This window comes from Cuculus canorus, chromosome 6, assembly GCF_017976375.1.
Source record: "Cuculus canorus isolate bCucCan1 chromosome 6, bCucCan1.pri, whole genome shotgun sequence".
Taxonomy (NCBI): domain Eukaryota; kingdom Metazoa; phylum Chordata; class Aves; order Cuculiformes; family Cuculidae; genus Cuculus; species Cuculus canorus.
Genome location: NC_071406.1, coordinates 21,470,019 through 21,485,651, shown reverse-complemented (window position 1 = coordinate 21,485,651; position 15,633 = coordinate 21,470,019). Strand labels below are relative to the sequence as shown.

The 15,633-nt window shown below is 37.4% G+C and overlaps 1 protein-coding gene across 5 annotated transcripts in view; it reads left to right on the top strand.

The window, feature by feature from the left end:
* The window catches only part of LRP2 (LDL receptor related protein 2), a 128,265-nt gene that overhangs the window by 110,189 nt on the left and 2,443 nt on the right, over window positions 1-15,633 (top strand). For 2 of the 5 annotated variants that reach the window (XM_054070468.1, XM_054070465.1), the window contains 14 exons: window positions 89-220; window positions 1,186-1,317; window positions 3,447-3,590; window positions 4,392-4,557; window positions 6,305-6,433; window positions 7,212-7,432; window positions 7,868-8,044; window positions 8,735-8,854; window positions 11,141-11,231; window positions 11,813-11,880; window positions 12,040-12,160; window positions 14,298-14,427; window positions 15,234-15,353; window positions 15,443-15,550. In XM_054070468.1, the coding sequence (XP_053926443.1) occupies window positions 89-220; window positions 1,186-1,317; window positions 3,447-3,590; window positions 4,392-4,557; window positions 6,305-6,433; window positions 7,212-7,432; window positions 7,868-8,044; window positions 8,735-8,854; window positions 11,141-11,231; window positions 11,813-11,880; window positions 12,040-12,160; window positions 14,298-14,427; window positions 15,234-15,353; window positions 15,443-15,550 (1,859 nt within the window). The remainder of the gene's footprint in view (window positions 1-88; window positions 221-1,185; window positions 1,318-3,446; window positions 3,591-4,391; window positions 4,558-6,304; window positions 6,434-7,211; window positions 7,433-7,867; window positions 8,045-8,734; window positions 8,855-11,140; window positions 11,232-11,812; window positions 11,881-12,039; window positions 12,161-14,297; window positions 14,428-15,233; window positions 15,354-15,442; window positions 15,551-15,633) is intronic. The other 3 variants (XM_054070466.1, XM_009555564.2, XM_054070467.1) reach the window with 2 other exon arrangements.

Below are 15,633 nucleotides of genomic sequence, written 5' to 3'. Positions count from 1 at the left end.
ATAATAATGATCAAAATTATGATGCCCCACTCCCCCTCATCACTTTATTTTTTGGTTATAATTGTGTAATTTACTTTTATTTCCCCAGATCCTGGAACAGGACGAACTTGTGCAGAAAATATCTGTGAACATAACTGTACCAACCTGAATGAAGGAGGCTTTATCTGTTCATGTAGGCCAGGGTACAAGGCCAGTGAAAATAACCGAAACTCCTGTGATGGTATTTTCAATGTTCTAAACATCATCTCACTGATAAGTGTTCAGTGACCTGTAGCTCAGTTACTACACATTTTCGCATTCTACCAGGATTTTTATACATTTGGCAGATGTTTCCTGAGAAGTTTTGCTGCTGAATCATGTTTTCTAACATGCAGGGCATGCAACAAAGAACTAGCTCCACAGTTCAGGCTTGTTTTAAGCTTTTGGTAACTGTAGGTATATGTTTTTGCTTTACTGTATGTAGGTTTTGTTATGTTTTTGCAATCTGAGGGACAGAAATCTGCTGAGTGTTTTTTTCCTGATTGAAAGAAAATGTACTGAAGACTCTTTCTTTATTGCTCCAGAACAGGCCTGCGGTTAAGGTCTGTTGTCTCATAATTTTGTCCTGGTTATATGCAGATAAAATATGGTGAGGGGTCTACTCAAAGGCCATTATTTGTGGTCATGCAATATTGTACCTTCACAGTTACCATTTCAGTATGTTTTGATGAGAATGCTCCTCTTTGTTGCTCCCAGATCTTGTGGACAATTTGTGTAGTTTTATTGAACATGATCCAAAGCTACTCCTCCCTTTCCTTTCTGCTGATGCTGGTTTTGAGGACTAGGGATATTTGCTTCAACATGTCAGGGTGGCTTTGTTTGTGCATCTCAGCATAATCATGCCTCATCTTTTGTCTTTCCTTGGTGATTTAACACAAAAAATACATGATCAAGTATACCTCTCTGAAAAGCAGTCTGATAACCAGGAGCAATGTAGTTATTAGCAATTAAGACACATAGAACAATAGATGAGTGATGAGGAGTTCTGTTATCTAATAGTTGCTGATGTTTTAAGATAATTTATTTGGTCACTGATCTTTTAGAGTGTGTGTGGAAGGATCAAATCTACTACTTCATGGAGTAGAGATGACCAGCAAATTAGGATAGCTAGAGCTCAATCTCTTCCTTTTCTCTGCTTACATCTAGATATCAACGAGTGTGAGATCTTTGGAACATGCACTCAGGACTGCAAGAATTCCAAAGGAAGCTACGAATGTTTCTGTGCAGATGGCTTCAGGTCTGTGGGTGATCAACAAGGGAAACAATGTGCAGCTAATGGTATGTTAACGGGTAGGAAGAGTGATTGTTACCTGTAAAGAGCAAGTGGAGTGTAGCAACTTAATGAATAAAATCCTCTGGTTTTTTAGGAAAGGTATAATGAAAACCAAAGTTTATTCTGTAACATGTTATCTGTGTGCTCCACCCATTCCATAATTACAAATAGAAGTGTTCATCTCTGCTTCCAATTATAAACATTAAAAAGAATACCTCGATTTGGATGCCTGCCTTCCTTTCTCCTGAAATTCTTTGCAAACAAAAAGCTGCTTATCCTGTGGTTGTCATTCCAAGGAAACTATTGTTGCCTGTTCCTGAAGTTTAGGTTTTGTCCTCAAAATAATGCATCAGAAGAAAGTTGCTTTAAACTGGTACAAATGATAGGCAGTTTGATGACAGAATGCCGTTCATTGTTCATTGACTGATGCACACAAACAGAAGTACTTTGGCCAATGTTTAACGTAAATCGTTAGCTTTTTGTCATACCTCAGTGCAGTGACTACAGTCTCTGATGGTCACTGAATAGGTAGAGTTGACTCAGAAAATAATAGTAATAGAATAGTAATATTAAAGAGTTGAAGAAAATAGAGAAAAGTGACAATGTAGCAGTATTATATAAAAGATGAAAACAATATTGTATTTAGAAAAGTGCTTACACTTTAACAGCTTCAGGAAATACATGATAAAAATATGGTGTGCCTTTTGAAATTGTAAAATCTTCAGAACAGCATGCCTGTGACCAAAAGGGCATGCTGATGGAGGTTTTGAAGCTTAGAAATTATTTTTAACATGAGAAATGATACAAGAAACACAGGTCTCCAGGTGTCCAGTCCAGAGGCCTTATTCAGTAAATATTTACGTGAGACTGGAAGTACAAAAGGGCATTTTCATCTGAGTTTCTGCCTGGTTGCCTTTTTACCTGCCTGTGTCAGAAATCTAGTTCTTTGAAACCCTTCTTCTTAGGCTTTATTCAGGAAGCATCTAGACGTCCAAAGTTTTCAAGGCTAAGTGGCAGAAGATGACATGATTGTTGCTGATAACAGAATGAAGTTTTTGAACCAAAAGTTCTACGTACACCTAGAACTCCACCACTCTTTGTAGTGTAAGCTTACAGCACTCATAAATGAAGGCTTCCTTTGCCTGTGTCTACCACAGGACAGATCAGTAGCCATTTTCAGAACACACACAGAATATTAAGTCCCCTTTTTCAGTTGAATATGTATTGGAAATGCTGTCAATTTCTACACTGAATTGTATATTCGTTAGAGAGTAGAGTCACTTGCCTTTTTCTCCCATAGTTGTGCATAACTTAGAGGGAAAGGAATTGGCTTCAAAGGAACATTTAATGGGAACTTGTGGATTATTAGTTGGAAAAAGCACTAGTAAATGAGATTTTCCTTACTCAGATGAATGCCTTGTCATTTCTCGTTGGCTCTGTGAAGATGAGATTAATGTAGAACTTCTCTAGAAGAAAGCGTAGAATTTAACTCCATGACTCCCAGCTGGACATTGCCCTTAGCAAAAGACCTGAACAACTAAATTTTCTCACCAGTAAAATGAGCCAGGTGGGACTGATATTCCTTCTAGTCAAGTTATTAGACTATTGAGACTAACACCAAATACAGCTGTAGCTGGATAGGAGAGCATTCCTCTGAATGTGGAGACATTAGTACTTAAAGGCATTCAGGTAGAAGAACTCATACAGGTTGTGGCACGAGGTACTGGAAATTTATTCATACTTTCAAAATTGTTTCCCATACTTTGAGGCAGGAAACTGAACTGCATAGTGTGTAGTAGCATTTTGTTTTTGAGATGTGAGATGGTGATATACTAACACTGTAATGTTTAAGAATTTTTAAGGAATTATCTCTTAATGATTGCTACTGCATAAAATCTGTGGTGAAAAGGTGAATACAGTCCTCAGTGGTAAGCATTTCCGCAGTTTTTAATGAATTTTGCAAAGCCAGGAGGTTTGAATAGCTATGAAGCTTTCGAAGTGACTCTGTGTTCCTTCTGCTTGTCATTCAAGCATACTTATGAAAACCCCAGTTTAGTTTTGACTAGACATGACTTTCACCTGTTTCTTCTAAAATGAGATACACATGAAAGTGAAATTCATGATTGTTTCCCAGGTAATCCTCCACTGTTACTGCTGCCAGATAATGTGCGTATTCGAAGATACAATATCTCATCAGAACAGTATTCTGACTATATTGATAACCAGGAACGCATCCAGGCTCTGGATTATGATTGGGACCCTGAAGGGATAGGCCTGAGTGAGTATGTGTAGAATCAATACTCAACCATGCAGTGTTTGGTTTAAAAAGATATATTTCTGCAGCATAGGTTTTAATTTGCACTGGAAATCAAAATCAAATTAGATAAACGATCTAGGTCTTGGTTGAATGTGTCCCTCCCCTCTACTCAGTCTTCAGCATCAGTGTGGTTCCTTTTAATGCTTGAATTTAGTTTTGCTAAGTTTTGCTCGTTTTTTCTTTTTCTTTTGATGTGAGTTCACCAGTGGAATTTTGGCTTTTCAGGATTATGCATTAGTAGAGGATTGATATAAATGAACTCCTTCCTTTTTTTTTCCTTTTGCCTCTGCCAGTCCCCAAACCTGGATCAAGTCTTGCAAGAATCAATCCTTCTACTAAGCAGGAAGGGCCAATAGATCCCTATATTAGCCTGTATCTTTGCCTCTTTATCATCTTTTCTGCTTTTGCCTCTTTTACAGGGCCTCTGTCCATGCTTGCTCCTTAGGCTCATAAGAATAAATTACTCTCAAAATCACATGCAGAGGCTTCAAAACTAAGACCACTTGGTCTTGAAAAATTTAATACATATTTCTTGATAATCTAGATCAAGATGATTTTAGATGTATGTCTCACCTATGATGAATGACTTAAAAATTTACACACTAAACCAACGTAATTTAATTAAACAGATAACTTCATATTATTCTTAAATGAATGGATCTGGTATCATCACATAAGAGATCAGAAAGCCTCAGAAAGATTGTTTTCAAAAAATATGGTGTAACTAGACTTTAAAAATCTTCTTTGTAACCTTTTTTGAAGGCATTGTGTACTTCAGCATTCTGGGACAAGGTTCTGAGTTTGGAGCCATCAAACGTGCTTATCTGCCCACATTTGACAGCAGTAGGAACAATCCTACAAAGGAAGTTGACTTGAATCTCAAATACATAGTTAACCCTGATGGTTTAGCTGTTGACTGGGTTGGAAGGTAAGCACACTGAGAAGCTATAAAAATGCTGTACATTGAATGTGTCAAGGGTCTGCTCAGACAGTGCAAAATCCACTTCTTTTCTCAGAAGGTATCTAGTTTCAAGGTAGTTCAGAAAAATGTAGTAAGCTCTGTTTGCTCAAACAGTAGATTAAAATGTCAAATGTATGTTGCTGACTGCATCGTCAGGGTCACAAAAATTATCAGAGGCATGCAACATCTTTCCTGTGAGAGAGTTGGGTTTTTCCAGCCTGGAGAAGAGGAGGCTCTAGGGACACCTTATTGTAGCCTGATAGTACTTAAAGGAAGTTTATAAAAAAGATAGGAACAAACTTTTTAGCAGCATCTTTTGTCATAGAATAAGGGGTAATAGTTTAAAACTTAAGAGAAGGTAGATTTAGGCTAGATATAAAGAAGAAATTTTTTTGCAATGAGGGTAGTGAAACACTGAAACAGGCTACACAGGGAGAGGTGGTAGATGCGTCATCTCTGGAAATATTCAAGATCAGGCTGAATGGAGCTCTGAGCAACCTGATCTAGTTGAAAGTGTCCTTGCTTACAGCATTGGACTAGATGACCTTTAAAGGTCCCTTCCAACCCAAACTTTCTATGATTCTATGATCATGTATTCTTTGAGGAAACTTGCATTCCTCCACATCTGGCATATTGGTGTGTATTAGTAAAGTGATAATACACTAACTTTTATGTCAGATGGATTCTTCTTCAGGCAATCAGGTAAGCTGTACTGTTTTAAGGATCCCCCCCCAAGTCTGTAATGGAGTTTGTCTTTTATCTTTAATCCTTTCTTGCCAGCCCTGTGCTTTATGAGATAATCCCAAAGAAGCAGCAGCTCCCAAGTCTGAATATTTGTACTTTCTCAGAAAAAAGGTTACTTTCTTGTAATTGTGTTGAAGGTTTTTTTCTCCCTCTTGTTGATTGTGGATATTTTTAGGCTAAAACATGCCAATTTACTTTAACTTAATTCTAGAAATCATGAGATCACTGCTTTTTTGCCTCCATTGGAGAAAAGCTGGGAGAAAGCTGGGCATGACTTTTGGGAGTTTGACTCCGATTTCGATGGTGTCATTTCTTTTTTGCAATGTAACTGTTAAAGGATGTGGTGGACAGGCATAGTTGTAGTTCATTTGGTGTGATGTTGAGAAGATCCTCATGCTTGTAGATAAACACTATGAAATGTAGCCAGGATTATGTTTGAAGCTGAATGGACAGTGCTTATAGAGATGAGCCAATGTTCTGAACCCTGTTGACAAATTTCGAATGGTCCTGGTAATGCAGTCAGTAGGGTGAAGAAGATCATAGTAAAGCATGATGTTTCTGGAAAGCTGAAAAATAGAAGAAGAAAGTTAGCTATCTGCTTCCCCTCTGTCATGTGGTTATCAACTAAGTGGATGAATGCTTTACCTTAAATCAATGTCCTAAATCAAAATATGATTGTAAGGGGCCTAAGATCTGGATTGCAGCTAAGTAGCACTTAACTCTAAATTGTGTTTGTGACAACAGAGATTTTTTTTTTTTCCCCACGGTGATTCAAAAAACTGTTGTATGAGTAGGCAAAGACTGGGAAAAGACTTATGCCAGATTGGAGCCCAATATGTAGGTTTCATTATCTAGACTCATGTATGCTATGTTAGGTGTTGCATCCTATGAAATACTTACGGGATTTATTATTCCTCTCTCAAGTATAAATGATTTACTTTTGGAATGTTTTGTGTTTTATGTAATTCAGACATCTTTACTGGACTGATGCAGGGACTAATCGCATAGAGGTGGCAAAATTAGATGGACGGTACAGAAAATGGCTTATCTTTTCTCTACTGGATCAACCAGCAGCTATTGCTGTCAATCCAAAACGTGGGTAAGTACTACAGAACTTCCCAGAATTATTTTCACTGCTGTTCAATACCAAAGAACCCAGTAATGGTAAACTTTACAAGAAAGGCTGAGGGAATTCTTTCTGCAGTCTCCCTTTTCTAATGTTAGGAAATTTGTGTACATGGGAAAGTATTCTAGGATTAGATTTCATACTGGTGCTAATGTTGGTGGCCCCACCAGGTAGGTCAAATAAAAATGCCCTTCCTACAGTATTGTGTGCCCACCAAATTTCACTGTTACTACTGAAACAGAGGAATGATGCGAATGTCTCTTTACCAGCTCCAAGCAATAGAGACGTAGCCTCCTTCACAGTGAACAGCAATGTAAATGCGCTGGAACATTCAACAGCTATGCTTGCTACATCTTGTATTATGTGGTGGATCACTAGGTACCACGATACAAGCTTCTCTTCACTGGAGTAAAGCAGCATGGCTCCCTGAGGTCACCTGAGCTCTGCAGCTTTATTGTAACTGTTGGATGTTCAGTGTTTACAGTCAATTTTCTTCCACTGGGAATGAGAAATTGCCATTTAAACCACTCTCTCTCCAAATCAGGACACAAGATGCAAACATTCTTCTTTCAGTATTTTTTTTCTGTACTTCAAACAGGTTTGTTCAGTGACTTCCCTGATGACATCTGCAAAATGTAGTTCGTTGAACAGCTTTATGTTCCCCAGCTGACCTTTGAAACTCCAAAGGATAGTCATGGTAACCAAATTCCCAAATTCTGAACTATATTAAATTCTGATTCTGTCCTTTCAGGTTCATGTATTGGACTGACTGGGGAAGGCAGCCAAAGATTGAATGTGCCTGGATGGATGGACAACAAAGACAAACTCTGGTATCTGAAGACCTTGGCTGGCCAACAGGTCTTTCTATTGATTATTTGAACAACGATAGGATCTATTGGAGTGATTCTAAAGAAAATATTATTGAATCCATCAGACCTGATGGGACAGACAGAACTGTAGTATTACATGGAGGTAAGAACTTGGTTACTATTACATAAATTGTACTACAAGATTTATTCTAGCAAGCACTTAGGCCTCACAAGTGGGGCTAGTTTCGTCTGCTTTTCAAAGAGTAAGACTTGGTGGTAAATTCTCCTTTATACAGGGATAAATGGCACACGAAGCTCAGAGCTCATGATGCCTGGTAACAAGACTTTCCCAGGGTAATTTACATGACCCCAGTGGGGGACAATGTGTAAAATTGGATTCTTGCTTTTCTATGTGTATTATTAGGCAGTCTGTGGGTACAATGGCATGAAGTGATCAGGTACATGAGGATATGCATGTATAGCTACAAATGTGTTAAAATTGAAGGATTAGATGATATTTAAGCTGAAGAACAGCAGTTTTACCACTTCTGCTAGAGATTTGCTTGCTGACAGTCTATTGTTTGATTCTTTTGAGAAGCAGGCAGTCCATACAGCCTTGATGTCTTTGAAGGTCATTTATATTGGATAGCTAAAGAACGAGGAGAAGTCTGGAAGAAAGATAAATTTGGAAGTGGAGAAAAAGTGAAAGTGCTGACTGTAAATCCTTGGCTTACTCAAGTGCGCATATATCACCAGCATAGATACAACCAGTCAGGTAGGTAATGGGCATCCTGCTGAGCCATTCCTTGCTATGGGGCTGAAGTTGGTATTTATGTCTTCGAAGAGCTTAGTAATCTTCTGATAATGCTTCTGTTGTTATGTGACAATATTCACTTCCGAAAACATAAAAATGGAATAGAGTCTGGCAAGTATTTTCTGCATACCAAAGTGAAATCAACAGTGTAATACCGCAAACTGCTTTTTAGAGTCTGTTGGTTCTAAGTTATGACCCTGTCCTTTCTCTTCTCCTCCATCATGGAGTTGTCATAAAGGTGGCAGCCACAGTATGAATTTATCCTGGTAACATACAAAGTGCTGGCTTCAAAGGGGGATATTTCAGCTATAACATATCCAAGTAATGACAGGGGAGGATGTCTGTAGGAACATCCAGCATAGCCCTCTTTGAAAGCTCCACGTTGCTTGGAGATGCTCAATTTCTTCTTGTTGCTATGCTGGCTCCCAACAGCCACAGTCTTTCCCTTAAGAATGTAAGAAAAAGCAGAGAGAAGATTTTGATATAAATATGGTATTTAGGCATCGGTTGTTTTAAGAAAATAGATCTAGACTTGTTTAAATTTTTGGGGTGTGATACTAAGATATTCTGCTGACTAGGGAATTGCCCTATCTTACCTCAGGAATGTGCTGCCTTGCTTCTTCAGCTGTCTTTATCGCTTTTGTTTACCAGTGCCTAATCCTTGTAAAGATGTCTGCAGCCACCTCTGCTTGCTGAGACCAGGAGGGTACACCTGCACTTGTCCTCAAGGGACTCGATTCATTGAAGGCAGCAGCACAGAGTGCGATGCAGGTACAATAATTTGTCAAACTGGAAATGAAAGCAAAGGAATATTTTCTTTAGGAATGCAAATGCACTACTGAATTAGAAATATGGAGGAAATAGCTAGCTGATATAATGGATATAAGTCAGGACATCTGGCTTTTATTATCCGCCATCACTGATTTGTAGTCATCTTGTGCATTTCCTTTAATCTCTTTGCATGTCATTTGTAAACGGGATATGGATGTATCACTTCAACCAGTCCAGACCCAGCTGCAAAACTGGTCACAGTTTCTAATTTTTGTTTTGAAATTCCAAAATAATTTATTTTATTTTTTTCAAATGCATTGATTTCAGAACTAGAGTATTTCTGACAAATTATGACTTACAATTATGTTTACAATTCTGTACACGGTATTGTTGGATGAGTATAATAGAATACAATAGAAACTTGAAACAAAGCTAACAAACTCACAGTGTGAACAGAGGTCACTTCTAGATAATTATTGTATGCTGGAAAGCCTTCTAAGCACTAAATGCAGTGCTTGGCTGTTGCATTGCAGCAGAGCCCCCACAGTGCTTCCAGGAGTGCAAATGGAATAGAATTGCTCAGTGTTTCCTGAGAAGAAAGAGCATACCACTGCAGGATTTCTGTTAGCTGAGAGTCTGCATTCTTAGCTTACGGTGATGTGGGTGGTAGCCAGATGTCCTTGTACTTGTCCTTGCAACATATCTCTAATAAATTATGCTTTATAACGTTATGCCTGGCACTTTTTCTATGGTCAATCTTCTCTGAATTCTCTTCTTTTTGCATTAAAATATGAAATGTATTATTTTTTTACACTGCCTTACATCTAAAATACATTGTCTTAATAATTGTTTTTAATAATTGTAATGCTTTTTACTATTGCCAATTGTAATGCAATTTTTACTACTGATGTGAGCTGTAGAAAGAAGAGCTAGTAATATGATGTAATAGTGAATGAAAGCATACAATGCATGTTTAGATTAGGGATCAGTAACGCTTTTGATTGCATTTTCTATTTGCTATTGATTGCTCTGAGGACACTGCATTTCTCATTCTTTGCTGAAACTTGTTTACCTAAAATGTCCAGGAACTAAGAAAACTTGACCTTATTTGGAGAAAAAGGAGGAGACAGCAAATAAGATACATAGTACTGTCTCCATTTTCAAACATCATTTTTTATCTTTGCTTTAAGAAAATTTTTTAGCCAGTGAACTGTTTGATGTATGGAACAAACAGCTTTTGTGTATACATTTGGTTTATTTGGTCCTTTCCCCATATTGCAGCTACTGAGAAACACAGCCTATAAGACCTTTGCATTTCACCTTTCTGTATCTCATTTACTTGAAGGGAGTTTTACCTCTAAGGAACGTTGTAGCAACAGACTTCCTCTACCTCTGGCTGATAGACTTTTATGACAAAAGTATTATGATCTAACTTACCAGTGTAAGACAGACTGTCAAAATTCCATCTTTAACTTAAAGTCTATAACGATGTCTAAGATCCAGAGCTTTTTCTATGTGAGCTGTGCTTTGCTGGCAGCTTGTCCTGAGATCTTCCTGAAGGCTGATATAACTTTGAGAAATGTCATTCCTTTTTTTTTTTTTTTCGCTTGCCTCAGCATTAGAATAATACCAGAACCTTTGTAGGTCTGTGTTTGGGCCAGCTCAGGCAGCCCTGCCCCTCGGGCACCTCGCGGCTCCTGGAGCGCAGCTGAGACACTGGTGTGATGAGCGACAGGCTGCTGCACTGTTTGGTGCTCTGCACTGACAGAAAACTCCGAGAATGTCATGTTTCTCTCTCTCTCACTGTCAGGATGTATAAGAGTTTTGAGGACTCTCCTGTATGCACATTTCCATCCACTGCTTTTCTTCATAAGTAAATGCATCACGGTTTGGCCCTCTCTGTGCAACTCCCAGCAGGTTGGATGGAAGAATCTGAGCAAAGGAGATAAAGTATTGCTGTGTTCTGAATGGAAGTGTTTGAAGAGTGGTGGTGGTCTGCATTACACAGGCCAAATAAAGCGATGGGACAGACAGCTTTCGAGTTATCTAAGCCTACTTTTACTAAGTCATTATTTTCCAAGAACTGGTTTTACTTCAATTAAAATAAGCTTATTTGGCAGAAAAAGTAAATACAAGAGCAACAAATGTGCTATTAAAAGCAAAGCTTCTGAAAAGTAGAGTGTGAATTTCCATAAGCAAATTTTGTAGAGATGAATAAAATACTGAATGGTACTATTTCTGTGTTGAAGATGTCTTGAGTACATATGTGGCTTTTCAATTTTGCAGCTATTGAATCCCCTCCCACAATGCCACCAGCATGCAGATGCATGTATGGAGGAACGTGCTATATAGATGAAAGTGGTCTTCCGAAATGCAAGTAAGTCAGTAGGTTGTTAGGGTAGTTGCGGGTCAGATTGCGCTGATTTAGTCTCACAAAACAGTTGAGCTCTTTGACCTGTATTGGAGATGCTTCAGAAGATGTCATACATCTGCACTAGTGTGTTTGTAACAATTACTGAATAACAGATATATGCATAAAAATATCAGCAACTAAGGAACGTAAATGCATCAGTTTGGGAAACAAGCAAACAAACAAAACCACCGCAAAAAAACAGAAAGGCAAACCTCTGAAGATTCTAGTAAAAGACTATACCAAAAAATTGTAACAACGAAGTAATGCTCAGTAAACATAGCTTAAAACAGCCAGTAGGTGCCACTGAGGCTCTGCTGAAACCAAATCTTTTGACTTCAGTGACTAATTTTCTGTTCTGACTCAGCACTTTTTATTTGCACTTTTAATTAAATGAAGGTAGCAGACAACTATATTTATAGTCGGTGAAACATAATTAGTGAGCATGGAGTTAAAATATATGGCATGTAGGTACATATTACTGAATATAATAATAAAGATGAGACCTTAGGTTTAATAAAAGCCAGTGATACTTCTTACATTTACAGGTGTTCTTATGGCTACACTGGGAATTATTGTGAAATAGGATTGTCAAAGGGAGTGCCTCCTGGAACAAGTAAGCTTCAAGTATATATTGCACTTGATATTTTGAGCTAAAGAAAGTATAATACCTCACTGTGATACCTGTTCAGACCCAAGCTTATAATTCTCTGGGCTCTTTTTTAGACTGAACTATGCTTGCTTGAATGTTTGCTTATTCTTCTGTCTTTGATAGCAGCAGTAGCAGTGTTGCTGACAATCATACTAATCATAATAATTGGAGTGTTGGCAGTTGGAGGCTTTTTTAACTACAGACGAACAGGCTCCCTCTTACCAGCGCTTCCGAAACTACCAAGGTATGTTTTGAAGGCTTTCATAGCTGGAATGTCTTTGTGCTGAAAAATGTATGTTTCTTCCTAAGTATTTCTGAAAAACCCAGTTTGTGTGCCCATTCTGTTGGAATATGGCAAGTGCTGTGTTGCAGCAATTCTAGTGGATTTTTGATTCCAAGTAATATCATAGATATCATTATTTTATGACGAAGGACTATTGTAAAATTCTTCTACATTCTAAATAAACTTTTAAATAATAAGCAATATAGAAGACTGTTTACCAGATCTGGAACTCACTATTCAGTTCAAAAAGACAAAAAAGACCATAGTTATATATCTTTTAATTTTTTATAAAGCTTTGTCTGAAGATGATTCTGGCAAAGAGATCTTATTTTGCATTGAAAGGCTGAGCTCATCTGCAAAACTGTATTCATCTGTTTTAATATAATATGGGGCCTGTCTAGTGAACTTATATCTCTTTCCAGTGCCTGAAAAATACAGGTTTTTTTGTAGGTTCCTGCTCTCCTGACAGTGGAAACCAGCTTTGTGAAATATAATGTGAAATAAATATGTGAAATAAAATATTTGATGTTTTAAATCAAGGGAAGATAAAGAAAAATATTTTAAAATTATTTTAAATTAATTAAAAAAAGAATATGATGCTTCAAAGGTTTTTAGCTTTAAGCAAATTATGTGTTTTTAAAGGCATAAAGCTGCATGTTTATAGTCTTAACACCAGTTTCACAGTAATTGCTCTTAAATCAGTGTTATTAAATCATTGTAATAAATACTGTGGATGTAGCTACAACTGCTTCCTCAGTGGAGGATTATACTGAACTAATTAAATTTATTTATGACTTGATGTAGTTACATTGGGGTAAAATTTTTGTGCAGAATAATCCTGCAGGACAAAGTTTGTAAGAGATTTGCAGGTGGCTCACTGGAATTCCCTGATTCTTGCTTTCCTGAACAGAAATTTTCTACATCATCAGATAGTGGACAAGTAGAAATTTTAGTACACTGACATGAACTTTACTGTTCAACAATACTTACATAAGTTATGAGGCCATGTGAGATGGAGATGTCAGGTTTTTGTCTGTGAGGCTTGATTCACAGTTTTCATTTCTGCCTTAGTCTATGCCTTGGTGCTGCCATTGCTCAGCCCTCTTTAAACTGTTAACTCGTATCTTTACTGCAGAATTAACTCAGGCTACAGATTTGCTGTTAGCCTTTAACTGGGACTTGTCCATGTGCAAGAATAATAGCTAAGATTTATGGTTTTATTTTAATGAAATCACCTGTCATCTGGGGGGCAACTGGTAAAGCGTGTGCACGATGCACCAGTGTAGGCAAGAGTTTTAGTACAAGCCAGCTCCGATGAGGACACCCAAATTGATTATTTTAATGCTTTTGTCTTCCTTCAACTTAGGGAAGTTTGATAAAAAGAACTCAAAGGTTAACTCTTCAGTGGATTTGTAGTTGCATGTTTTTTGGGAGTTGCATGCTCAGAGTTCTGTGCAGAAAGTCCTCTGTTTGGCTGCTCACTACTATCTTTCACTGCTCCTGTTATTTTGAGCCCGAAAGTGTTCTTTCAGCCCATTTCCAATATTTCTCATACAAATCTAATGCACACTTGTTGCCGTAATTCTGTATGCAGATTGAGCATTTGCTTATATGAAAACAGTATCTTGTAGGTATCTTCATGATTTGCATGCATAAACATCTTTAGTATAGGTGTTGTTCGAATTGTATCCACAAATTTGTATGCCATTTCAGCTACATTTTTTTTAAATCAGTTTCAATGAGTTTGAATAACTGAGTGGATTCATGTATTTGTCTGTAAATCAACACTGAAGGAAGAGTAGTCAAGTAAATTTGGGGGAATTGTAATTCATGGAGTTAATTCGATGTCTACATGAGCACATATAAAAGCAGATGAGATCATTCTGAAGGGGCTACTTTTGGTTACCAAAACCTGTTGAACTACTGCAGGAATACTGGTGCCATTACTAGCTTGCTTATAGACAGCAAAAATTCTAACTGATAATTATGCTTAGAAGAACAATCTAGAAGAACAGTCTGTTTTGCATAATCTGTTCTCTCTCTCTTTTTGTTTGTTTGTTTGTTTGTTTGGGTTTTTTTGTTGGCTTTTTTTTGGTAGTTTAAGCAGCCTTGTAAAATCTACTGAAAATGGCAGTGGGGTAACTTTCCGATCTGGAGCAGATGTGAGTATGGACATAGGAGTCTCTGGCTTTGGAGGAGACGCTGCTATAGACAGAGCAATGCAAATGGTAAGGGTTTTTTTCCAAAATAGTATTTTTAAATTGTGTTCTTCTAATGTCATTTTAGCTGACAGAGAGAAATCTTTTATGTTAAAGAAAAAAAAAGTGAGATGATAAATATGTTCTGGATAAAGAAGTGAACATTGATTGATAATTTCTGGAATAGATTTTTGTAAATTGGGGTAAGGACAAATGCAGACTGTTCTTCAAATTAATGTCACTTTATTCTCAAGATTTATATGGTAGAAATTAAATTGATTACTCACTTCTCTATTTTGGCATATTCATGGCAAAATATGAATGGAGAATAAGTAGGCAAATGAAAATATTGTAAGAAGGAAGTTTCTGAGGGCTTTTGTATTTCTACTGGGACAAAATGAATGAATCCCATTCTCTTACATTTCAGATAGTGCTTATTAATTTGTATGTAATTTTGAAGTCTCTAAAATGAAATGTTTATTTCTGGATTATGTTTCATTTGATATCTCTTCCCTATTGAAGGTGTGATTTGTGAGAGTAATTTATCATCACCATAAAATACTTCGAGCTAGTTAATGAAATGTGAGAGTATTTTGTCCAGCTAGGAAATGGGGCAATATTGGAACAATAATGGTCCAGGCCATGAAGTCAGGGAGTAAAATAATGGATGGCAAACTAAAGTTATGATTTTAACAGATGCTGGATTTTATCTAAACCTACGTGAAGGTAAACATGCATTGTTTGGTGAGATGAAGAATTGGAGTATAAACTAATTCCTAGCAATATGCTTGTGTTTATTGCACTGCAATTGGTTTTGGTTTGTTTTTCTTTCATAGAATGAAAACTTTGTGGTGGAGTCAGCGAAACAGCCAATCACATTTGAAAATCCGATGTATGCAACCAGAGATGGTGGAGCCAGCACAGCCACTGCGGTTACAGTTGCTCGGCCAACACAGGTGAGAGGAACTTAAACTTCACTTTCGACTTTGATTTTCCTTTAGGACCTTCTTTTCTTTGAAGAACATTGATTTTCCTTCTCCTACAGGTAGCAGCAGCTGGTAGTGAGGAAAATGAAAATTTTGAAAATCCTGTATATGCCTCTGAGATATCTGTTAATCCGAAGGAACCCCCTCCAAGTACAGATGCACCTCAGGTAGGGCAAAGAAATGCTTGAAGGCTGCCTTGTTTTTGTGCTCCAAATCAGAGAAATTGAATTGTTAGTCAAGCTGCAATATA